Source organism: Pogona vitticeps, chromosome 6, assembly GCF_051106095.1.
Source record: "Pogona vitticeps strain Pit_001003342236 chromosome 6, PviZW2.1, whole genome shotgun sequence".
NCBI classification, from domain to species: domain Eukaryota; kingdom Metazoa; phylum Chordata; class Lepidosauria; order Squamata; family Agamidae; genus Pogona; species Pogona vitticeps.
Window position 1 is genome coordinate 84,649,637 of NC_135788.1, and position 26,964 is coordinate 84,676,600.

The window sequence follows — 26,964 nt, forward strand, 5'->3', positions numbered from 1 at the left end:
TAAGACATGTGCAAACCTGATTTGGCTTTGATCTGACTTTTCGTTAATTTTTTGTGAATTTTTGTTTTTTGGCCCATAGGAACCAATGGACCTGTCAAAATCTGACAGCTCCATGCTTTCCTATGGGGGAGAAAACAATTTACAAAAAATTAACGAAAGTTCAGATCAAAGCCAAATCAGGTTTGCACACAACTTAGGGGGTCCTCTAACGAACCCAAGAATCTAGAACAGTTGCTGAGTCTTCATTAATTTTTTGTGAATTTTTTCTTCCCCCATAGGAAATAATGGAGCTGTCAGATTTTGACAGCTGTCAAAAGTTGGAGGAAAAAAATTCACCATTAATTAACGAAAAGTCAGATCAAAGCCAAATTAACTTTTGCATCCGTTTTAGAGGGTGCAGAAGCTAATCCAAGCATTTAAAACCATTTTTGACCCTTTTATGACACACTTAATTTTGCAAAAATTGACTTAGCAAAGCCATTGAAACATATTGAGTCAGCTACAATACATTCCAATGGAGGATACATTGTATCGTTTAACGATGTTTCCTATGGGTTTTTTCGCTTAAGGACGGCAATCCGTGCCTATTGGAACGGATTAACCGGTTTCCAATGCATCTCTATGGGAAATGGTGTTTCGCATAAAGTTTTTTTCGCATAAGGTTTTTTTTTTGGAACCAATTAAAAACGTTATGCGAGGCACCACTGTATAACATTTATATATATATAAAACATATATATTATTTATAACATTTATATTATAACATTTATATTATATATAAAACATATATATATAAATAAAACATTTTACAACTAGTTGTGTCCAGCCTACAGACGATCCTGATGAGTTCAGGTAGCTACTTGAAGGTTAACTCAGTCTTCCATCCTTCCAAGGTTGGTAAAATGAGTACTCTGCTCCCTAAGAGGCAAGTTGCTGTTTCCATAATTATGCAGTAAACCACCCAGTGAATGCTCTAGCACTATGGAATGGTATATACATAAAATACAACAAGTATTAAGAGCCCATCAGAAACATGCAAACTTGTTCATGTGAAGAATAGGTCTAAGATATAAATCCACCACAGAGAGCAACTGTTTTCCCAAATGCTAAACTTGCTTCCAGAAGTGTTTTTTGTTCTTGTAAACATAAGATATTTCTTTTTATTTTAATTTTAGAATAGATGTCTCTCCTTTAATGTCCTCAATTAAGTGCTTAATTGAAAAAAATAAGAACTTCACATACAACCTTACTGTCAAGGCCACCTAGACATGCTTCTTCTCTAGTTGTCATCTATATGATACTCACTTTAAAGCAACTAAACCTGGAGCCACAGATATTCAGAGAAATGGTAATTCTACAGGAATGGGTTTCTCATAATATCTGAGGCTATTCAATATTCCCACATAGGTTGCCTGACAGCAAAAGGCTGGACACCTCCATTATAGGTGGAAAATCTGCAGGCTCTTTACCCTCAGATATAAACTGCTAACCAATTACCTCAAATCAATTTTCAACTCTATGTGGCCACTTTATAGCCTGAAAAGGAATGTCTTCAAATATGGAATACATGTCAGACAAGGTCACCAGTCTATGCATTCTCACCTTTGGAGACATTTTATTAATCTATAAAAATATTTATACATTATCTTTTTGCCATAAAAAGAGTTACAATAACTAAAATATCAATCAAAATAAAAGAGCTTTAAAATCTGAACTCATAGAATAGTGAAGTTGGAAGGGGCCTATGAGGCCATCAAATCCAACCCCCTGTTCGACGCAGGACTACAAATCAAAATATATCTGCCCGGTAACTGTCTAAATTTCTCATCAATGCCTCCAGTGTTGGAGCACTGTCAAGGTAACTGGTTCCACTGTCTTACTGCTCTAACAGTTAGGAAGTTTTTCCTCACATTCAATTGAAATCTCGCTTCCTGTAACTTGAGCCTATTGTTGCATGTCCTGCACTCAGAGTTGACTGAGAACAGATCCTGCACCTCCTCTGTATAACAGTCTTTCAAACTGTTATTATATCACCCCTCTGTCTTCTTTTCTCAAGGCTAAACATGCCCAATTATTTCAGTCTTTCCTAACAGGGTTTCGTTTCCAGCCTCCTGATCATGCCTGTTGCCCTCCTTTTAACTTACTCCAATTTGTCAGCATCCTTCTTGAAGTGTGGTATCCAGAACTGGACACAATACTCAAGTTGAGGCCTAATGAGTGCTGAATAGTGGGGAACTAGCATCTTCCTGGATTTGGAAATGACAGGTTAGTAAAGGTTCCCCTTGACAGTCATGTCCGACTCTAGGAGGTGGTGCTCATCTCTGTTTCCAAGCCATAGAGCCAGCTTTTGTCCGAAGACAGCTGCCGTGGTCACGGACTAGACACAGGACACCATTACCTTCCCACCATGGTGGTACCTATTTATCTACTTGCATTTGCATGTTTTTGAACTGCTAGGTTGGCAGGAGCTGGGACAAGCGATGGGAGCTCAATCCGTCACATGGATTTGATCTTACAACGGCTAGTCTTCTGACCTTGCAGCACAGAGGCTTCTGTAGTTTAACCTGCAGCGTCACCACGTCCCTTCGAGTGGAACTCTGTGATTCATACCCTAGGTAATCCGCACATGCGGGGAGCCTCGTCAGAATATTCTAGCACTTCTGTGGCAGCAAAAAAACGCATTAGTGTAGACCCCTCCCCCTCAGTATATATACCTTAGTGCAAAGACTCTCCCTTCAGTTAGGTCAACCACTGCATAAATGAGCATGGCATGACAGTGGGGAGTTCAGGTTCAGGATGTGTGAATCACAGAGGTCCACTCAAAGAACTACAATTACAGGTGAGTGACCTGTTGTTCTTCTTCGTGGCCTCGGTGAATCACACCCTGGGTGGCTAACAAGCTGTCTCACCCGGAGAAGGGTGTCACGTCAAGGTAGAGGATAACACAGCATGTCCAAAGGCCGCATCAGATTTCTGCCAAACGTCCAATTTGTAGTGCTTGATAAATGTGGATGGCTGTGACCATGTGGCAGAGGTGCAGATGTCCAGAAGGGGAACGTCATAAAGAAACACCATAGATGCCACTGTCCTAGTATACTTCTGTTAATGCAGCCTAAAATAGCATTTGCTTTTTTTGTAGCCACATCACACTGTTGGCTCATATTCAGCTTGTGATCTATAACAATTCGAAGATCCTTTTCACTTGTAGCATTGCTGAGCCAGGTATCTTGCATCTTGTAACTATGCATTTGGTTTCTTTTCCTGAGGTGCAGTACTTTGCACTTCTCTTTGTTGAATTTCATTTTGTTGTTTTGAGCCCAGTGCTAAAGCCTATCTAGATCACTTTGAATTTTGTTTCTGTCTTCCAGGGTATTAGCTATTCCACCCAACTGTGCATCATCTGCAAATCTGACAAGCATTCCCTGCACTCCCTCATCCAAGTCATTAATAAAAACGTTGAAGAGCACTGGACCCAGGACTAAGCATTGGGGTACCCCACTTGTTATCTCCTTCCAGTTGGAGAAGGAGCCACTGATCATCACCCTCTGAGTATGATTCTGTAGCCAATTGTGTATCCACTTGATACTTGATCTATCCAGCCCACACCTAGTTAGCTTGCTAATCAGAATATCATGGGGCACTTTGTCAAAAGCTTTGCTGAAGTCAACATATACTATGTCTGCACCATTCCCTCTATCAGGAGGTTACCCAATCAAAAAATGAGATCAGATTAGTCTAGCAAGATTTGTTCTTGAAAAATCTGTGTTGGCTTCTAGTTATTACTGCATTGTTTTCTAGGCACTTGCATAGTGACCCTTTTATAATTTGTTCCAGCAATTTCCCTGGGATTGACATCAGGCTGACTGGCCTGTAGCTCCCAGGTTCCTCTTTTCTGCCCCTTTTGAATTCAGGAACAACATTAGCCCTCCTCCAATCATCTGGCACCTCACCCGTTTCCAATTATTTCAAGAAAATAATAAACAGTGGTTCTGAGAGTTCGTCAGCCAATTTCCTCAGTACTCCTGCATGCAGTTCATCTGGCCCTCATTCAAGGTGGTAAGGTAATTCTTTGACTATTTATCAATCTCCAGCTGCAATCCTGTCCCCTCCACCTGCACTTCCCATTTGTCTGGAGATTCATAGTCTGTCCTTTGGGAAAAGACTGAGCTAAAATATGAATTGAGCACCTCTGCCGTTTTTTGTTTTTATCATCTGCTATCATTTTTCCATCTCCATTGAGTAGCTGTGCCACTTTTTCTTTTCTTTGTCTTTTGCTTCGCACATACCTGAAGAATTTTTTTAATTATTGCTTTTAGTGTCTCTAGCTAATCTCAGCTCATTGCCAGCTTTTGCTCTCCTAATGCCATCCCTCTGTTTCATTGCTTCTTGTCTGTACTCTTTCTTGGTGACCTGGCCTCCTTTCCACCTCCTATATATGTCTTTTTTTTTCCAGGTCCTCGTTGAGCTTTTTGTGAAGCCACACTGGCCTTTTTTGCTGTCTCTCACCATTGTTTTTCTTATTGGAATTGTTTGTAGTTGTGCTTTTAGATTTTTTTTATTATTTTTTTTTAAAGAAACTCCCACCATTCTTGGACTTCTTTTCTTGTTAGGATCTCCTGCCATGAGACCTTACTCATTGTTGTTCTGAGATTATTAAAACTGGCTTTTTAAAAAATCCAGCATGTGTGTGGCTACACTTTGCCAACACAATATCTGTATCTGCTCTATTCTACAATAAAGTAGATAAAGCAGATACACAGCCACTAAGATTAACAAGTACTAAGAGTTGGTTCAGCTCAGAAGGTTGGAGCATTGACCTACAGAACCAGGAACCATGAGTTTATGTCTCCACAGTATCTCTAGTGGGAATAAACACCCTGCTAGTTACGTGGCCTTGGGCATGTTGCAGGATCCCAGAGGGACTGACAAAGCACCTCTGTGTCCTTTATATCGAAAAGTCCTGTGAGAGCAACCGTATGTTGGAAATGACTTGATGGTACATACTTATTATTAAGTATTGGTTGGGACAGAACAAATCTCAACTCATTCTATAAAAGACACTGAAGAAACAGCCTCTTTTAAGAGAAGGTTCTATAACAAGGCCACTACCATCACCAAGGCTCTATTGCAAGTCTAAAGAATGGAACACAGTGTCAGTGGAATGAACCAGTACTTCAAATATCATGGTCCCTTTATGATCTTGAAGTGGGCTCAAAATCTTGTTTGTTTGTTTGTTTGTCTGTTTAAAATACTTTTACCTCGGCTTTTTCCTTGAAAAGGACCCAGGGCAGCTTACAACATTGAAAGACAATCTTTAAAGCTAAGAACAGTGAGTATAAAGAGGCATATTACATTATTAAAAGGTAATATTAAAGCTAAGAACAATAAGTATAGAAATATTTTTAAACAAATACTACTCTGAGAAATGGAAAGCACAAAAATGGAACACAAATATTACTGTAAATCCAGTCAAAGCAGTAGTGCAAATCTTAAACTGTTTCTCAGAACTGAATCAAAATTCTCATTTAGAATTTGTCGTTTAGTTGTTTCCGACTCTTCGTGACCCCATGGACCACAGCATGCCAGGCCCTCCTATTCTGAATTAGTTAGGCCAAATTAATTTATTTATTTAAAATATTCTTAATAAAATATTACTACAATTAGAATAAATCTAGTATAATGTGACCAGAGAAGAAAACACTAGACATTAATCTGGATACAGAATTCTGCATCAGCTGTTGGTTCCAAATTCAACCATTGTCACAGTAATCTAATCTGGGTTTGGCAAGATTTTTTTTTAGAGAAAGAAATGACTGACACACCAGCCAAAACTCAACAAAAGGACTTCTTCCCATAGTAACTGGGTCCTAGCTTTACTTTATGGCCTCAATTTAATAGCAGTCACTGAAAACGCATGACCTGATTTCATTTTCTTGATCACACTATTGTGACAGAATGGCAGAACCAGAACATTTCCCCTTACTTTGACCTTATATAAGGAAGGTCAACCAACCTCTAGAGAGCTACATAATTAAGTCATTCCCAAAGATGGGGTGTGTGAGGTAGGAACCTAAGACAGTTTCCCACTACCTAATATCCCAAAATATTATTTGGCTATTATGCATTAACTGGAACAGAGGCTCCTAAACTCTGCTACATTTGTGGATTTGCTAGTGAGGACACTGCCAATGAGAATATTCCTTAGCTATCATGTAGCAACCAACTTTTTCCACGGCCTTCAGATTATGAAAAATCCGTTCTGCAAATTGGCTTCCTCAATGCATCTCAGAGCTGAACTACACTGCAGTTTATCCCACAGGTTTTCCTGCAACTAGCGTTGTCAATATGAAACTATTTCAAGTCCTTTTTCCTGATCATTCAATACATTTTGCTTGGTCAGCAATGGCTATCATTTTTTTGTGTTTATTCCCTATGCATTGCTTTGCTTTGGTTTGTGGGATGTGTGATTGTTTACACTAGTATTCTGTTAAAAACTTTCTGCTGCCAAAATAATATTGCATTGGATCAGTGCTGCTTTCTGCCCCCTCCTTGCACTTTGATTTCCAATGACTCTAAGCTAAAGATGATCCTCCTCCTCCTCCTCCTCCTCCTCCTCCTCCTCCTCCTCCTCCTCCTCCTCCCCATTTGCTGTTCCTGATGCCAGCTTACAAATATAGTCAAAGCCAGCATAGTGTGATTTGTGTATCTTTTTTTCCTGGGCCTGACGTAGTGGTAGTGGGGACTTGAGATGAAGGGAAAGACACTGAGTCATCTTGACTGTTGGAACTTACATGCCAGGAGCTTTTGCAAGATAAGCAGCAGGAATATTTCTACCTACAGTGGCTTGATATGGAGAAAGAGGAAACGAGGGAGCAGAGCACCCCAATTTTGTTACAATTTCTCACTTTCCTAGTTTGGAGAGTAAGGAGGAATCAAAGTAATAGTTTTGCATGTTAAAGTGCCTAAGCAACTAATCAATTTTTTTCCTGCCCAAAGAAATGACAGAAATGCCCCTTCTTTAGCCTTCACCACTGCAGGGTTTGCCTTGTTAAGCTTTCCTGGTACATCTCAATATGTGTGTGAGTTGGTGCACATGAATGAATCCTTAAAAACCAAAACCAAAAACAAACAAGCAAAAAACACACCTTCTTTCATGATTTTTGGTGTGTAATTTGGCCATAGGTAATTGCCTAGAATGAAAGGATGTGGTGGCACTATGGGTTAAACTGCAGAAGCCTCTGTGCTGCAAGGTCAGAAGACCAGCAGTCATAAAATCAAATCCATCAGATGGAGTGAGCTCCCGTTGCTTGTGCCAGCTCCTGCCAACCTAGCGGTTCAAAAGCATGTAAATGCAAGTAGATAAATAGGTACCACCTCAGTGGGAAGGCAATAGCGTTCCGTGTCTAGTCGCACTGGCCATGTGACCATGGAAACTGTCTTCGGACAAACATTGGCTCTATGGTTTGGAAATGGGGATGAGCACCACGCCCTAGAGTCGGACACAACTGGACTAAATGTCAAGGGGAACCTTTACCTTTACCTAGGAACCAGGCAGACACATCTAGCCAGCACACATCTTTCACTAGGCTTGAGTTACTATTTCACACTGGTGAAAAAGAAAATTTTATGTGGTGAGGACCCTTGCAATGGGATAATTAAGCATTTCTGTGCAAGTAAGAACTCAATGATTTTAGCAATGGAAACTGCCAGAGGCCTGGTTTAGAAAAATCCAAATCAACATGGAACAACATCCTTATGTAGTTGAGCCCTCATTTAACAAAGTAAGTACTATGTGAAGATCAGGACACAATGAAATCACTATCAATATAGGAAAGGTGATAAGCCCACCTGATTCTCCTCCTGTACTTCCATGGTGTACTGATGTCCTGCCTGCACCTCGGTGACTTTCTCTCCCAGAAGGAAACCCAGGCGAGTCATGAGTGTATTTGCTGCCTCATCTACAGATGGTGGGGGTCCCAGCTCCTGCTCAGCTTCACCTGTACCGGGAAAGAAAAATGGATTATCAGCTGTATAAATTCTGCTTTATGCCACCAAGGCAGGTCATTATCCAATGTTTTCCAGGGATTTTCCATCCCAATGCACTTTTTCAATATTTAGGTGAATGCCTGTGAAATGAGTATAGTTTCTTTTCTCATCTTCTTCTAAGGGTAGTTTGATCAGTTCTGTATAAATTCTCTCATTGCATCTGTAGGACTGAAACTATCCAACCACCAACTGTAACTTAAGAGTTAAAACTAATTTTATAAATAGTCTATTTCTGGATTCATAAAAACTACCTGATTCTTAAATGTTACATAACATTTCACATATTTATATGGCAAAATTTAGTTCCTAAATTCTTCTTAGAGAGGATTATATGGCACTGTTTTTAAGTCCTAGGAATACTTCCATAAATGTTAAATCAAGAAGTCTACATACATATACTTCTATGAGAGTTAATGCACTATACATTAGAAAATGCTATATATTTTTATTTAATTTTTATCTAAATATTTGTGCCTCATGTTTCAGCCCAGATATTTACAATCTTACAATTTTTAATGTAAGAGTTGGATTTAGGGAAACAAATGCAATTCCAGATGGGTGATCTATTTTGAACTTCCATTTTCTGAAAGGGGGCATGAACTGAGACTGATGGCACCTCAAGGTGGAAGCTCAGTTTATTGAAGCAATATTACATTACCTAGCAACAAGTCTAATAGAAGAAATCCAAGACCCTATTGTACAAGTTTTTTGCATCTCTTGTCTTATTCTATTCAGTCTTAACACAAGCAATGGCCTCTTCTTTTTCTTCTTTTTTATCTTTCTTGAAAGTTGTTATATTGGCACATTAGCCAGCAAGTGAATGCTCACAGAAAAGACAGGTTGTTTTTCTCTAGAAGTATATTTCACCAATACCAGTAGTGTAGCAGTTGAGATTTCTTTATAAAAGAACTTACAAAGCAAGATACTGAGCAGGATGTAGTTTCAGCCTATGTAGATTCTGCTGCTTCCCCAAGTAACCTCTGCTGGATGTTGGAGAACAAATCCTGGAGTATGTGTTGTTGGCTGTGCACTCTGACAATCTGTATGTACTCTATCAATCACTCAAGTTAAGTGCTGAGCAAACACACTCTGTGTCTCTAACCAGATCTGGCATTATTAACTACACTGAGAAGACAGGCAAAGTATTTATTGACACAGGAATAGTCAATATTGGTTCATGGAAGAAGTCTTGCAACTTCAGGTTTAAAGCTCATCTATTGACTTTTAAACAACTGTTTTCTGAAAGGATTTCTAATGTATGTGGAAGTACAACTATTCAGTATGACTACTGTGGCTTGTCTTTTAAAAGTAAAAGAAAATAACAAAGCAGTTTTTTATAAATGTAATATTTTATGATGTTAGCGATCAATAGCAGAAGCCAATTTCACTGTGTAACCAATGCCATACAGATGAAAAGACATTGAAGGAAGAGATTTTCATAACACTTGTGGTTTCATGCCACTACTTAACAAGAAGCCTTGGCAAGTCTAAGATGAAACTGCAATATACTTGAATAAAGCATTCACTTCTGTCCCCCTATTCTTCTTTAAAAATCTAAAGCAACTACATGAGATGGATAAACATAGTTTGCTAAACTAATATACACTTTAAAAAATTCAGTGCATCTTCACACAGCACTCCGTAATGATGGTATGCGTTTTCATAGTACCAGATGAGTGAACTATGCATAATGTTGAAACAGAAGATAATATGTATCAACAGAAGACCAATTTCACTGTGTAGCCAAGTTCAGGAGTTTTTGTTACTAGTTTTATATTCCATTTTTCTCTGAAAATGGAACTCAATGAGAATTACAAGTATATTTAGGTATATACTCTTTCTCCGAAGTTAGATCTGTATTGCTCACATGTGACATGTGAAGCTACAGTATGATGCCCTGGGACTTGGGATATGCATTACAACCAATGAAACCCTATGCACAAGGCCTTTTCAGGACACTGAGAAGCCCAAGGCAGAAAGTTCATTTGACACCTTTCTCTGTTGCTCCTCCTCCTCATAAAACCTTGTGTGTTATTTCTTCTATCAGCAGGGAAGCAGGAGGGGACAAGAGTATGCATATAATACGTTCAAAGACCAGCTATATTGACATCAGTATATGTAAGGTAGCATTTTATAGCATTTGTAAAAGCTAGTACCTTACTATAAATTATTTTCAAACTACTGTGTGCTGTAGTCTATCATCTTCCCTTGCAGCAGAGGTTCCCAAATGTTTTGGCATCATGTCCCTCTCTTTGAATCTTTGAGAAACCTTTATACCTCTCTCTTCTTAACATCAATACCAGCAGCAATTTTAAAATAATAATTTAAAGTAAAAAAATGAATACAAAAACTTAGGAAAAAATTAAATTAAAAACAAGTACAAGCAGTTTTTGTACTTTACAGTTCATGAAAGTTCTAAGATAGAATGAAGGAGAAAGTTAGGTTACCCACCTATAACCATAATTCTTCTAGTGGACCTCTGTGAATTCACACAAATGGGTTTATCCTTCGCAGAAGGATACCTTTATAGTATTTAATACCTTTACAGTATTTAAATACCTACTTTATATGGCAGAGGTCCTCAACCTTTTTCGGTCCGCGGCCCGTTTTGGGGGGTGCGAGCTCAGTGCATGGACCGGTTGGGGGGTGGGGCACCCCCACATGCATGGGTGCGTGTGTCACGCTTGCTCGTGCGAAGAGTTGGTGTAACAATGTGCTACTAACTGTTCCCCCAGCGGTCCTTGCAGGAGAGCAGTGCCCCTTTCCTGCAGGGAAGCCGTCGTGGGGGAGCCCGCCCAGGAAGCGCCAACGACCAGCCACTGGGCAGGAGCACCGGTGCATCCCACCACTGCTTCCTGCACGGCCGACACTTCCCGCAAGAGGAAAAGGAAAGCGAGCGCCGGCCAGGCGGCATCTGTTGTTGAGAGGTTCGCTTTGGAGAATCTCACACCTGGGGCGGGGCGGGGGGCTTGGGAGACACCTCGCAATGTTATGGCACCAGACTAAGTTCGCCAGAAATGGGGAGAGTCTTGTGATCCCACTACACAGGCAACAGAGACCTCACTGTCAAACAAGTGCCACCCATTTCAATATGTCTGGCTTTCCAACTGCGCTTGCTTAATTGGGAGTAAGTGCAATGCATCAGAGTGTCTCAATCCTAAACTTTCCAGAAAACCTGCCTAAGTTTACTCAAAAGTAAGATGCAACAAGTTCCACCAGGCTCACTCCCACACTGAAGAACTCCAACTACACTGCTTGAAGAAATGCCAAGGAAGGGAAGGATGCTACGGCTGCCCATCTGGGGAGCCCTGTTTTAAACTGGCTGATAGGACTGAAAGAGATCTTGGGAACCCAACCCCGAGAAGCGGATTAGAATTCTCCCGAAGGGAGGAAAACTCAGCTGACAGCATAAATGAGAAGTGGGTGGGTTGCTTTACTCAGCGCACCGAGAGTGCTCGCTCCAAACCCAGTTGGAGCAGTAGCCCGGGAGAAATGTGAGAGCTCTCCTCTATGCTCACTTGGAAGAGTTCTGTGGAGCGGGTTCCTACAAGAACCTGCCCACTTTGTGGGAATTGCACTGGCTGGAGCTCAGTTCCAGGGGGTGTGAGAGAGGACAGAGAGGATGAGCGAGCGATGGAAGCGGGGGGGATGTAAGCGAGGCAGCGCTCATGGCTGAAGGGAGAGGCGCATGCTGAGATGAGGGAGATGAAAGGCTCACCCACCTGAAAGGCGGGCAGATCCCCCACAGGGAAGTGATGCCTTGACAGGGGGGGTCCATTCGGGCGGCTGGCGTGAAGGAAGTGGCGGCTCTTTCCAACCCGACCCACCTGACAAACAGCAGCAGATGCCACTCCTGCCCTGGGGCCCCCGGCAGAGACGGGGCCAGTGACACCCCTTGAAGGGGCGACTGTGGTGCTGCCGGATCCAGAGTCGCTCTGCTGTCTTCACACCAGCCGCCCAAATGGACCGTCAGTGAAGGAAGTGGGGCTCAGGCGGCGGGGGATGCTTCCCCTTACCAGAGAAGGAGGAGGTGAGGGCTGCCGGGCAGTGCCGCCATGAGCAACGGAGCCGCCGCTGCAAGGGCAGGAGCAAGGTTGTGATGGAAAGAATGGACCATTGGCGAGGGAAGTGGGGCTCCATTGGCGGGGGATGCTTCCCCTATGGGAGAAGGCGGAGGCAAGGGCTGCCGGCCAGCAACAGAGCCGACGCTGCAAGGGCGGGAGCGAGGCTTCAACGGGAGGCCCCAGAAGGTGAGCCGCACTCAGGGGCGGTGGCAGTGGGGAAGCCGCCTTCCCGGAACCTCCAAGGCTCCACATACAAGCAGCAGCACCCTGTGCAGCCCGGCCCGGCCCACCATTCCTGTTCAGCAGGAGTCAGCCAGGCAGGAAGCAGCAGGATCGCACTCCTGCTCCCGCCTGCCTGCTCACCCTGGGTGGGGTGGCGCTGGGCCATCAGCACTTCCCGGGCGGGCTGCCACGCAGCAGCTTCACCGCAGGGAAGGGGTGCTGCTCTCCTGGAAGGGGCACTGGGGGAATGGTTAGCACATTGTTACACTGACTATTAGCACGAGCAAGCGCGACACGCCCCCCCCATGCGTACGAGGGGGGGGAAGATCCATGTCCGTGGCCCAGTTCCGGCAAGCCCACAGACCGGCACTGGGCCGCGGACCAGGGGTTGATGACCCCTGTTATATGGTAACCGCGGACTAGGGGAACTGAAAGGAAGGTTGAGGAGGCAGAGTTCATACCCTGAAAGGGGGGGGGGGGACCTAACTGTTTCTCTTTTCCAAAAGGTCTAGAATCTCTGAACATCCCATTTGTGTGCATTCACAGAGGCCACTACAAAGAAGCTTTTCAGACAGAATTAAGTTAACCCATCAAGGCATTATTCCAACTTTTGGAAACCAGTGGTTTACACTAAGAAATAAATAAAATATTTTCAGAGGATTTAGAGATTCAGAATCATTTGGGCAATCTCTCACTAAAGTTTCTGCATTCATTCCCCAAATACTATGATTTTGGGAAGACTGACAAACTCTTTGGTTCCTTGAAAGAAAAGATCAGGATATAAAATTAAATATAGTAAAACAAATAATAATAGATCTTTATGCTTTTGGTGAGACTATATCATTACTATCAGTACTTTAGGTGGCACCAACTATTTTCCTCACGCTGTTATCAGAGAAGGACACTATCAGCATCAGTAATTTTTATTTTGTGGAGAGTTTTTATATTCCATTGAGTTATGGAACTCAAGTTTGTTTGTTGTATTCGCGAAGGCTTTCACGGTCGGGATCTAATGGTTGTTGTGGGTTTTTCGGGCTCTTTGGCCGTGTTCTGAAGGTTATTCTTCCTGACATTTCGCCAGTCTCTGTGGCCGGTCTACTCCAGTCCTCTGAAGATGCCGGCCACAGAGACTGGCGAAATGTCAGGAAGAACAACCTTCAGAACATGGCCAAAGAGCCTGAAAAACCCACAACAACCATCAAGTTTGTTTGTTTGTTTGTTTGCTTGTTTATTTAAATTATATGCTGCCCACTCTACCCAAAAGTCTCTGGGCGGCTTACAACAATTAATAAGGTTCTTAAAGAAAATAACTGGCAACAATGCAATACAGCCATTATGTGAGGCCTCCCTCTTATGTGATACTGCATGCAACTGCTCAGTGTTCACAATGACCCTGCCTGTGCAGTTTTGGCAGAATGAGTGGAAATGGAACTTTATTAAATCCCAGATGTTTATGCTACATCAAAGTACAAATGCTGGAATTCCAAGCAGACTGAATGCCATCTGATTGGTATAATACTTGTAATGAGTTCAAGCATATATGAATCACAGTCACACCATAGATGGTTTACATAGCAATTTTTATAAAATATTTGAATAGTCACTACCACCACATCTAACAGGAACCTGAAATAAATGCAATAGTAAGGCTAAAATCCAGCAGTAACTCACAACTAGAGCAAGCTCATGGACTCAGTAGAGGTTTGATGAGTCAACATAAATGTACATTCCACTGCTCCGCTTACTACTGGATTTCAGCCTAAGAATACAACAATCCTTCCAAACTATAGAAATCCAAAGTGTTGCTGTTTTCAATGCCAAACAGAAAAGTGCTAAAAGAAATCACCGTTCAGATACTTCAGTGAAGATATAGAGAAAACGTTTCAATAAATCAGTACCAACTTCAGCCATTCTATTTTTCAACTATTAAATATTTTATTTCCATATAATGATCTCTCTGCTAGTCCGTTGTAGCAAAAACAATAAAGAGGTTTTTCCCCCTCTGAAAAATTAACTAGTTTATGTGACATAAGCTTCTATGGATGGCAGCACACGTCATAAGATGCATGCACAACCCATAAAAAACTTATGCCAAGCAAAACTTATTACCCTTTAGTTATCACAAGACTCTTTTTTGCCTTTATTTTATTAAAATATTTTAACAATATGAACAATAGGAATTTAAGAGAACATGAGATTTTGGCTAGAGTAGGCTATAGAGCCTTTCACAATGAACAGTTTTTAAAAATATTTTTAATTTCTTGAATTGTTTTGTATGTCTCAAGCTGTTTAAATATGTTTGAAACTGTTTTAAATTGTTTTAAGTTGCTTTTGTGGCACACAAACCAGAAATCTCACGTGTCTATTACAATGTAGCCAGGGAGTTTAACTATCATGAAAACATCTCTCTTTCTCCCATTTGATGTCTTCCTTCCTAACCCAAAGAAGAGGCCTTCTCCCAATCTCGCTGCTCTGCTGTCATTTTGAGGCTAGAAATACAGGCTTCTTTTTCAAGCACAGAACTTGTATGTCACAAATAATAGCATCCCTTTTGACACACTAACTTTGGGGGGTAACAAGGGTATAACAAGATTTGTTTTGCAAAACAATGTAATGATCAGTGGAACAAAAAAGGTTATATTGAACCATTATGAAGATGTTTTTCAAATTTCAGGCCACTTTCTTACTTTAGTTTTTTTTTCTACTTACTTTGCGTGGCATCTTCTCTCACTGTCACAGCATTGTGGAAAACCTGACTATGCTTCTTGGTATTCTTGAGGGTAGTAGTAGTAGGCATCCTTCAGTCTCGAAAGACTATGGTATCGTGCTCTGTATGGAGGACTTGGAACAGCGTCTAGTGTGGCTGAGGAGGCCAATTCGAGAGTGACAATCCCTTCCACACTGGAGACAAATCCAATCTGTCCCCTGTCCAGCTACCTGGTTTTGCTTCCTTTGTGACTTCCTCTTTGCCTCAGCCTGCTGGACAAGGGTCTCTTCAAATTGGGAGAGGCCGTGATGTACTGCCTGCCTCCAGGCTGAACGATCAGATGTCAGAGTTTCCCATCTGTTGAGGTCTATTCCTAAGGCCTTCAGATCCCGCTTGCAGATATCCTTGTATCGCAGCTGTGGTCTCCCTCTGGGGCGATTTCCCTGCACTAATTCTCCATATAGGAGATCCTTTGGAATCCGACCATCAGCCATTCTCACAACGTGCCCAAGCCAGCGTAGACGTCGCTGTTTCAGTAATGTATGCATGCTGAAAATTCCAGCTCATTCTAGGACTACTCTATTTGGAACTCTGTCCTGCCAGGTGATACCAAAAATCCGTCGTAGGCAACGCATATGGAAGGTGTTCAGCTTCCTCTCCTGCCGGGCACAAAGGGTCCAGGACTCGCTGCAGTACAGGAGTGTGCTCAGGACACAGGCTCTATAGACCTGGATCTTGGTATGTGTTGTCAGTTTCTTATTGAGCCATACTCTCTTTGTGAGTCTAGAGAACATGGTGGCTGCTTTCCCAATGCGTTTATCCAGCTCGACATCTAGAGAGAGGGTGTCAGAGATGGTTGAGCCAAGGTACACAAAGTCATGAACAACCTCCAATTCTTGTGTGGAGATGGTAATAGAGGGAGGTGAGTCCACACCCTGGCCCATGACTTGTGTTTTCTTCAGGCTGATTGTTAGTCCAAAGTCTTGGCAGGCCTTGCTGAAACGGTTCATGAGTTGTTGGAGGTCTTCAGCAGAGTGGGCAACAATGGCTGCATCGTCTGCAAAGAGGAAGTCCCTCATGCATTTCAGTTGGACTTTGGTCTTCGCTCTCAATCTAGAGAGATTAAAGAGCTTTCCATCTGATCTAGTCCGGAGATAGACACCTTCTGTTGCAGTTCCAAAGGCATGCTTCAGCATGACAGCAAAAAAGATCCCAAAAAGTGTTGGTGCGAGGACACAGCCCTGTTTCACTCCGCTTTGGATGTCAAAGGGATCTGATGTTGAGCCGTCAAAAACTACAGTGCCTTTCATTCCATCGTGGAAGGACCTGATGATGTTAAGGAAACGAGGTGGACATCCAATCTTGGGAAGTATTTTGAAAAGGCCATCCCTGCTAACCAAGTCAAATGCTTTTGTAAGGTCTATGAAGGCCACTAAGAGTGGCTGTTGTTGTTCCCTGCATTTCTCCTGCAACTGTCGGAGGGAGAATACCATGTCAGTGGTGGATCTATTTGCTCGAAATCCACACTGTGATTCCGGATAGACTCTGTCTGCAAGCACCTGGAGCCTCTTCAGCACAACACGGGCAAGCAGCTTCCCTACAACGCTAAGAAGAGAGATACCACGGTAGTTATTGCAGTCACCCCTGTCACCTTTGTTCTTGTACAACGTGACAATGTTTGCATCCTTCATGTCCTGTGGTACTCCACCTTCCCTCCAGCAGAGACAAAAGATTTCATACAGTTCGGTGATGATGATCTCCTTACCGCATTTCAGCACTTCAACAGGGATGTTGTCCCTTCCAGGTGCCTTGCCAGAGGTGAGGGAATCCAAGGCCGCATTTATTTCTGCTAGGGTTGGTTCGCTGTCCAGCTCTTCCAAGACAGGCAGGCACTCAATGTTATTTAATGCTTCTTCGGTTACTACATTCTTTCTGGAATATAGCTCGGAGTAGTGCTGCACCCAGCGTTCCATCTGCTGTGCTCGGTCCTGGATGATCACACCTGTAGTAGACTTCAAGGGAGCAGATTTCTTCTGTAATGGACCTAAGGCCTGCTTGATACCATCATACATTCCTTTGATGTTACCTGTGTCCGCTGCTATCTGTATCTGAGAGCAAAGCTGAAGCCAATAGTCATTGGAGCATCTCCTGGCAGCCTGTTGGACTTGGCTACGAGCGGCTCGAAGAGCTTGCAGGTTGTACTCGCTAGGACAGGCTTTGTATGCTGCTAGAGCTCTTCTCTTATCCTCAATGGCTGGCATTAACTCCTCCGAATGGGCTTCGAACCAGTCAGCCATCTTTCTGGTCTTCTTGCCGAAGGTGGACAAGGCGGTGTTGTAGACAGTGTTCTTGAAGTGTTCCCATCGTTCAGGTGCATTTACATTAGCTGGACCTGGAAGGGTTTCCTCGAGTGCTTGGGCAAATTCCTTCACTTTTCTTTGATCGCGAGTCTTGTTGATGTCAATACGTGGTCTTCCTTCCTTTTTCATGTGATACAATTTCTTTGTTCGCAGTTTTACTCTGCTACACACCAGGGAGTGATCAGTATCGCAATCAGCACTCTGGTAGCTGCGTGTGATCGTAACACTAGGAAGGCTAGAACGTCTAGTGAGGATCAAATCGAGCTGATGCCAATGCTTGGATCTTGGATGTCTCCAGGAAACTCTGTGTTGCAGCTTCGTATTAAAGAATGTGTTGCTGACACAGAGACCATAGTAACAGCAAAACTCCAGTAAGCGTTGGCCATTTTCGTTCATCTTCCCAATGCCAAAACGGCCTAGACAAGTGGGCCAAGAATTGTGATCAGCACCAACTCTAGCATTAAAGTCTCCAAGAATGAACAGTGACTCTCTTTCAGGGACTTTTTTGATAGTAGCTGCCAGATCGTCGTAGAATTTGTCTTTCACTTCTGTAGTGGATGACAGTGTTGGTGCATATGCACTAATGAGGGTTACTGGTCCTGCTGATGAGTGGAGCTGCAGAGACAGGATTCTTTCACTCCCCACAGTGGGTGGAACAATGCATCTCAGGATAGTGTTTCTGACTGCAAAGCCAACACCATATTCCCTGGTCTCATTCGATGGTTTTCCCTGCCAGAAGAATGAGAAGTTTTTTTCTTTGACAGATCCTGAGTCTGGCAGTCTTGTCTCTTGCAGGGCAACAATGTCCATCTGCAGTCTACTCAGTTCCATGTCAATGACAGCTGTCTTGCGCACATCGTCTATTTCTTGCAGGTCGTTAGGAAAGCCGTAGTCAGGAAAGCCAGGGGTCATTGTCCGTACATTCCAGGTGCCCAGCTTTAGGGCAGAAGTTTTCTTATGATTGTTGCATGGTGCACGGTTGTCGATCTGCTTGTCGGGTTTCACCCTAAACCCCACGCACCCCGTGAGGTTAACAGACCGTGGCGAGGTAGCACCTTACTGGCTGGGGGCTGCCCAGCTTAAGGCGGGCGGTATCTACCTAGTGAGGTGCAATGACCTCTCCCACCGTCAGAAGTAGCCCCTGGCGTCCTGCTCTACGCCAATTGAGCAGAACTTATAACCGGTAACTGCTACTTCCCGTGTTGTTTTGACGCTGTATGCGAAGCTGGAGTGTCCTCTCCAGAGCACGAAGCCTGGGTAAAATAGTATGGAGGATAGGCTGTTACCCAAGCAGCAAATCCCCCCTCTCCACATCGCTGAAATGGTCCAGTGGAAAGGCAAGAGTTTAAACCACCACCCAGCACATTAATGAATTGGAAAAAATATTAGTAAGTTTTGCTTTTGGTCTAATTTCACACTGGGATAGCTGGCTATGTTTGTGTACAGACTGGGCTGTTGAATAGAGCAGGAAGAAATAGCAGTTTTTAAAGATGGTGAAATCATTTTGCATCTGGCACTTTATATAATTCATCAATGCACTGCAAGTATAAAAGTAATACATTGAAGGCTGGGTGATCCAGAGCAGCAAATGCTCCCCCTTGCTAGTGTGTATAGTACTCAGGAAAGACCAAGTTATTTTAGCACTTGATGCAGAAAAAACCCCAAAGCTTTTCTCTCCCTGGCAATAAAATAGATTACTAATAAACTGAACAATGATTTTTTACTTTTTCATGACACTTGGAATTAGTTGCATGAGGCAGCTACCTCTCTCTGATGAATACCAGGGGCATGTCCGACTGAAGGCAATAGCTGCTACAGTGGTGCCTCGACTTACAACCATAATCCGTTCCAGAAGATGGTCATAAGTTGAAATGGTTGTAAGTCAAATCAGCATTTCCCATTGAAATACACTGAAACCCATTTAATCCATTCTGGCTGTTTTTGGTTGTATGTAGAGGTGCTGGTTGCAAGTCGAAGCATTCGTTCCCATAGGAACAAATGCAAAAGTGGTTAATCCATCCTCTACCACTAGAGGGAGAATTTTTCTTATTTTAACCTAAGATGACTTACCTTTTAAAAAAGGGCAGAAAAGAAGGGAAGGAAACAATGGGGAAAAGAAGAAAGAAAGAAGGTCATCACTGAGCACAGATAAAGGTTTGTGCTGTTAAGCACAAAAAAAGAGAAGATAAGAGAGAGAGAAGACAATGGAGGGAGAGAGTTTGGAGTCTAAAAAAACCTTTTAAACTAAGCACCTTTTAAACCAAACCAAGCACCTTTTAAACAAAACACATTTTAAAACCAAACACCATTTAAAACCCACCCACCAACACCTTGTTTCAGCAAACAGACCCCCTCAGCATAAAAAGGTAACATAGAGAGAGACAGAAGACAATGGTGGGGGGAGACTTGAGTCTAAACCCCATTTTTACACCATTATTTTAAAACAAAAAGACTATGGAGTCAAAACCCCATTTTACACCATGCCAACCACTACAGCAGCCCCTCACAGAAAATGTTCTGATTTTAAAACAAAAAGACTTTGGAGTCTAAACTCCATTTTACACCTTGGCAGCCACCACAGCAGCCCCTCACAGAAAATGTTCTGATTTTAAAACAAAAAGTCTTTGGAGTCACATTTTAAACCCACACATTTTAAAACAAAACAGAGGTCACAGTACATAAACCCTAGGAGCCACAGAATGCAAAAATAAATAAATAATTTTTACATTTTCAAATTACAGTCTAATTTTCACATTTAATTTTAATTTAATATTACAGTCTATTTTTCACATTATAAATCCACACTGCAAGACCCATCAGAGCACAGAAACATAACCCCCCACCTAGCCCAAACCCAAGCTGCAAAAGCCCTGTACAGTAAATACAGTGTACTCACCCAGAACAGTCTCTCTGTTTTAAAAAAGAAAGTCAAAATCCAAAAAGCAAAAATAAAAAAGGCAAAAAACCACAAAACAGTAGGTATAGTACAGTACCAAGCAAGTACAGTACGTACCAGGCAGTAGCAGGCAGTCCAAAGCCTCTCTCTGTATCCACACACACCAATCACTGAGGCAAACAAGGCACAGACAAGCAGCCTCTTCACTGACCAACAGTTAACTGAAAGCAGTTCAAATTTCCCGCTTTCCCCGCCTACCCTGCATTTTTCCGGTCGTAAGTCGAAGCTCCAGTTGTAAGTTGAAGCAAGATTTTGCAACCAAAGCTGTTCATAAGTCGAAATGGGCGTAAGTAGGGGCATTCATAAGTTGAGGCACCACTGTACTTCCAATAGCAACAGAAGAGAAACTTGCTTCTTTTGAACCCTGATGTATTATGTATGTGCTGCTATGGTATAAAGAAATCTGTAGAAGTTTTACCTTATTCCTTCTTACGCAACTAAGATGAAATGACCAAACGGGTCAAAATGTTTCATCTCAGTATGAATGACAGTGGGGAATGAAATGCACCCTCTCCTGTAGAGGGAGAGGGAGAAGGATGAACAACACATTTATTTCTGACTAGTAATCTTTAGCCATAGGCCCTACTGGCAAAAGAAGGAATCCTATCCTTCAAATTAGTTCTATATGCTTGAACTGAGAAAGGTAAGGCCATGGTGCCTGGACATTCATTATTAATCTAAATCATATTTTCTTGTAACCCTTCAAAAGTTTCCTTCTGAAATGTTTCCTGTAAAAAGTCCAAATTAGAAAATTAATTTACTTTGTTTATCATTTATTTTCCTCCAGTAATTCTCAGCATTTCTATTTAACACACTGTTGAATTAGCTGCTATTTACAGGGAGAATGCTTTAATAAATGAGACATTCTAAGAGAAGATCAGCAAGCATACAACTTACGAATCAGCCACAGTTGCTAGCATAACTGATACACAGCTGGACTAACAAAGGAAATATTTTTGTTTAGTATAATAAGCAAACCTTCCCTGAAAAGCTTGGCTGTGTCGTCACAGTGTTGACTAAGACTGATGTCTAACAAAGAAATTTTAAACGAAAGTATTCTGGGAACTTAAAACTTTGTCTGGAGCATTTTGAAGATTTTATACTAAACCTTCTTTCTTTCTTTCTTTCTTTCTTTATTTATTTATTTATTTATTTATTTGCTGCCCACTCTACCCAGAGGTCTCTGGGCAGCTTACAACAATTAAAATTCAATTAAGATAAAAGATAAAATGATTAAAATACAATTAAAATTGCCATCAGGACCCACAGTTGATGTTATTTCAATTAGAAGCCTTCTGGAACAGGAAGGTTTTGACCTGGCACCGAAATGTCATCAACTTTAGCGCCAGACGAATTTCAGTCGGGAGGGCATTCCATAGTCTGGGGGCAGCTGCCAAAAAGCCCCTTTGTCTACAACCCATCCCTCTTACCTCCTTGAGGGATGGCTCTTTCAAAAGGGCTCCCTGGCTAGATCTTAACTGCCGGGTAGGCTCATATGGAAGGAGGCGGTCCTTTAAGTATCCAGGATTATAAAGCAAACTAAACCTGAAGAAAGGACAAAACCCTCCTTCTTGCAGTCATGGTCACATGCAGACTTTGAACCACAAACCTTTGGTTAAGATACTGTACTGGTACTGATTAGCATTTCATTTAATAGTTTAACCACACTGTGGTTTAAGAGAACTCAGCGTATTAACTAATAATGTTTTTCTACTTTCTTTCTTCTGAACAGCAGTATTTGTTTAATTATATTATGAAGATCACTAAGTAGCTACACTTTCACTGTAAGTTCTAAGAATAGTTTGCAAGACAAACAAAACAATTGTCAGTGGAATCAACACCAAAATATGTCGCCATTTTGTGGAGATGCAGGGACACCTCTATCTCAGAAGATCAAAAGCATATTTGGGGTTCTGAGGCAAGAACCACACATTACTGACATAAGGAGGGACTCCAAGTTCATAGTGGAATGAATCACTAAATCAAACCATTAAGGATGTTACTAGTCAAGATGGGCAAGCATAGACACAGAGAGATTTGAGCATCTTATCTACATTATCAGGACACAGTAACTGCAACTGACCCCATGAAGCTGGATCAAATGGTACTCTGGACACCATTCCATCTAGTTCTATAACTGTGGTATCAAGACCTGAGGGAAAACAAACAACTTTCTCCCTGAAGTTGCTAGCAAATGTACCAGAGCAGAGGACTCAATTCCTAAAGCTTAAAACCTTGAAGAACAATTTTAACTCAGAATTATCCAACTTCGCTTCAGCTCCCTTGCACTAAGGACTCTATTACTGTTCAAAAGCAAAATGGTGCAACCACATCAACATTGTTCAAAAAACATTTATCAGCTAGAAACCATACAACAAAACACAAACAGCAATGAAACGTATATAGACATTGCTGAGAATAAGGTGAAATCTAGAACCAATCAAGGTGGGCTAATTTCATACTTCCACAGCTTATTTATTTATTGTTACAAAATTTGAACAATATGTCTGAAGGAGAGGGTACTGAAAAAAGGAAAGTATCCAAAAAATACTATTTTGGATATATTCCTGAACCAATAAATGGCACGGAATTGTAGTTTTGCTAGATGTTATACATGAAATACATACCAACCTCTTAACCTGACTCTTCCTTAGATAAAAAAGTTAGCCTCTTCTATCCTGGTTATCACACAACCGAGACTCAGCTAACTATTGAGGTAGAAATAAAGGAAGCAGTTAAACTAAAACGCAACAAATGCCCTGGCATGGCCAACTTTATCACAGGTATTTTATAAGTACATCATCACAAAAAACTAATTATTGAAAAAAAAACAATTATTTTGGGCAATACAGCAACTGCAAGGTATACTTCCTGAAAACACACAGATCCAATAATATTTGGGAGAAAGGTGATGAGCAGTTTTGTCTTTCAAATTGGAGATCAGACTATGCACTGTTTACTAACATACATGTAGTTACAACATGGGATCACAGTTGTTAGAAGCAGCATTCTCTAGTGCCCACTAGGGATTTACTATTGTGTAGTAAGAGTCACTGAAAGAGCTCCATAGTCAAGCAGGAATCTGTGTTCTTCTGGGTCTCTAAATAAAATAACAAGTGTCCATTTTAATCATGTATTTTATTAGTTACATTTATGTCCCAGCATTTCTGACATCAGCTCTGAGCATTGCAAGGCTGAGAGGACAGAAACTCAAGAGTTGCCTCCTTCTCCTGTACACGTGCCATTATGAAGTGCAGTACTGCAGAGATAACCAAGTCATTGCTGTTAGCTGTGCAATAGGAGGCAGTGGGAAGGCCTATTCCTTTTCCAGTGTCTAGGCCTTAGTTTAACATTTTTCTTAAATATACAAAAACTACAAATATAAAATGATTGCCAAAAAATCTTTTACTCTAATCTGTTATATTCACAATACAGACAACAACAACAAGCTGTTCACTTAAGAGGCACAATGTTTTCAGCTACCCTGGTTAACACTGTTTATAGCTTTAGAGAGTGGATGCTGAACAGGCAGTTCAGCAATACAAGGTCAACACAAGCTAAACACAGACATAATTCTAACATAGACCAGCCAATGCACTTTCCATGCACAATACACTGCAAACAGAATTCAAAATATGAAGGGTATTGTAGAAAGCATATGTTCAATTCTACAAATAAGAAAGCTTGAGGGCTAGAAGACTATCCCAAGGCGCTGAGTGAATCCATCACCAAAGCACAAATAGAATTACAATCATATAATTCAACAACAAATGCTTATAACCACATGCTGTTATATGAAATGAATGTCGTAACAAAACTGTTAAGCAATAAAGCACAGGTATGCTTTTGTGTATATAAATGAGGAGATATAGTGTGATAAACCTAGCAAAATATGAGAAGTTGTATACAAAAAGCACTAAACATATTTTGAGAAAATTCATGACAAAGAACAAAAGCATTCAGATCCATAGCTATTCAGAAATACCACCATTGTCAGTTTCTTATTTTACTGCTGGAGAACTGTAAGGCTGATTTGACCAAGTCAACCCAGTACTGTACATCTATTACAGAGACTTCTTAAGCAGTAAACATTGTACTACTTCTTCCCATTTTTAGAGATGCAGGTTTCAGAACAGACACACAGAGATAAGAACAGACACGGAACAAAGAGATGATTTTGTGTGGTCGCAGAAGACCAACTGTTCATAAACACTGTAAACATCACATTTATAATCAAAGCAGATAAATTATTTAAATCACAGCAGAAAAGCATAGAAAACAGCATAAAACATCCTTCAGTGTTAAATACATGGCAAAATCTGACAGATGCATGTTCTGCATGTTTACTCAGAAATGAACCTACTGCAAAGTGTAATAGCACTGATGCTTGTTGTAGGTTTTTTGGCCTGTTTCGCTGTGTTCTTAAGGTTTTTCTTCCAAAGGCTTCACCAGTCTCTATGGCCAGCATCTTCAGAGGACAGGAGTAAGAACTCTGTCTGTGCTCTGATGCAGTTTGTGGGATAGTGGAGTATTTATAGCTGTGGTGATCAAGGTGGTTTTTGTTGTGGATGTACTGTTGTGATAAGGGGGAGAGATATATCACTGTGATTTATGGGTGTCGTTAGCTGGTCTTTTGTGTGCAGTAATCACTGGTCCTTATGGCTGGGTAGAGTTTGTTGACCTTTTGCAGGCTGTATTTTTCAGTGCTGAGAGCCAGGGTTTGTTGAGTTTTAGACTTTCTTCTTTTTTGTTGAAGCTCTGCTGGTATTTGTGGATTTCAATGGCTTCCCTGTGCAGTCTAACGTAACGATTGCTAGTGTTGTCCAGTACTTCAGTATTCTGAAGTAGAATTTCACGTCCAGTTTGTTTCATGTTAATCTACTGCCGATTTTTCCGGTTGTCTTAGTCTGCAGTGTCTCTCATGTCCTTTGATTCTGGTGTGGATGCTGTGTTCTGTGATTCCAATATATACCTGGCCACAACTGCAAGGTATCCGGTATACTCCTGCAGTGGTGAGGGGGTCCCTTTTGTCCTTTGCTAACTGTAACTTTTGTTGTATTTTTGTGGTGGGCTTGAATACAGTGGTGCCTCGTTTAGCGAGCGCTTCGTTTAAAGAAAGGTTACTTACCTGTAACGATGGTTCTTCAAGTGGTCATTCTGTGAATTCACACAAAGGGGTTAATACCAGCGCCAGCGTTGGGCCTCTCGGAACGTTTTCTAGCTGCAAGAGAAAAGTAACAATGTTTAGGACTACCCCTACTGCGCACGCCCAGCCTAACCGTCCCTCAGTTCCATTTGTCCGCCATAGGCCCTCGAGTCATAGAGATGCCAGTGACAGACAGACAGAGGGGAGGCCGGGCGGGATTGTGTGAATTCACAGAATGACCACTTGAAGAACCATCGTTACAGGTAAGTAACCTTTCTTTCTTCATCGTGGTCTTCTGTGAATGCACACAAAGGGTGATTAGCACGCTTACTAACCGGATGGTGGGCTGTCACTGAAGAGCCGATGCTAGCACTGCCCTCCCGAATCTGGTCTCCTCTTTTGCCCTCACGTCCAACCTGTAGTGGGTTATGAAGGTAGAGGCATTGGACCATGTAGCGGACCGGCAGATGTCGGGCAGGTCAACGCCGCGGAGTAAGGCAGTCGACGAGGCTACAGCCCGGGTAGAATGGGCTTTAAGTCCTTGTGGAGGATCTCTGTGGTTGAGCTCGTAGGCGAGGGCGATGGTCGATACGAGCCACCGAGAGAGCGTGGACGGCGAGGCCGGGCAGCCCTTCTTTGGGCCAAAGTAACAGAGAAAGAGTCTGTTGGCCAGGCGAAAGTCTTTGGTCCTGGACACATAGAAGGCTAAGGACCGTCGAACATCAAGCATGTGGAGCATGCGTTCAACGTCAGTAGTCGGAGACGGAAACAAAGTTGGCAGGATAAGCGGTTGATTGACGTGGAAGTCGGAGACCACCTTCGGAAGAAAGGAGACGTCCAGGTAAAGCATAACCTTGTCCTTAAAGAATTGGAGAAAAGGTTGGTCATGACGGAGAGCTGCCAGCTCGCTAGCTCGACGGGCAGAGGTAATAGCTACCAGGAATAGCGTTTTTAAAGAAAGCATCTTGACGTCACAGGTAGCCATGGGTTCAAATGGGGGTCTGGATAGGGCATGCAGAACCAAATGTAGGGACCACTGAGGGAGTGGAGGACGAACGGGAGGTCGGAGGTTAGAGAGACCCTTCAAAAACATCCTGACAGTGGGATGGGAGAAAAAGCGGGAAGAGGGAGAAGCCCTGGGCTGGAAGAAGACAACCGCAGCCAGGTACACCTTGATAGTAGAGATAGACAGGTGGAAATCGAAGAGGTAACGGAGATACTGCAGAAGCGTAGACAGAGACACAGGGGAAGAGGCGAGATCCCTCTGCTGGGTAAATTTCAGAAAGCTTTTCCACTTGTAGGCATACAAGCGAGACGTGGAGGGCTTGATGGCGTTGGTCAAGACCTCCTGAATTTCTGGACGATCCTCCACGCCGTCAGATGGAGCGTGTCGAGGTCGGGGTGAAGGACTTCGCCTGCTTCCTGGGTCAGTAGGTCCGGCCACATCGGAAGGGTTACTGAGT

At 42.3% G+C, this 26,964-nt stretch overlaps 1 protein-coding gene across 14 annotated transcripts in view; it reads right to left on the reverse strand.

The window, feature by feature from the left end:
• TANC2 (tetratricopeptide repeat, ankyrin repeat and coiled-coil containing 2) overlaps positions 1-26,964 on the reverse strand; it is a 297,308-nt gene that overhangs the window by 112,511 nt on the left and 157,833 nt on the right. For all 14 annotated transcript variants that reach the window (XM_073004058.2, XM_078377736.1, XM_078377733.1 and 11 more), the window contains one exon: positions 7,849-7,997. In XM_073004058.2, coding sequence (XP_072860159.1) covers positions 7,849-7,997 — 149 coding nt within the window. The remainder of the gene's footprint in view (positions 1-7,848; positions 7,998-26,964) is intronic.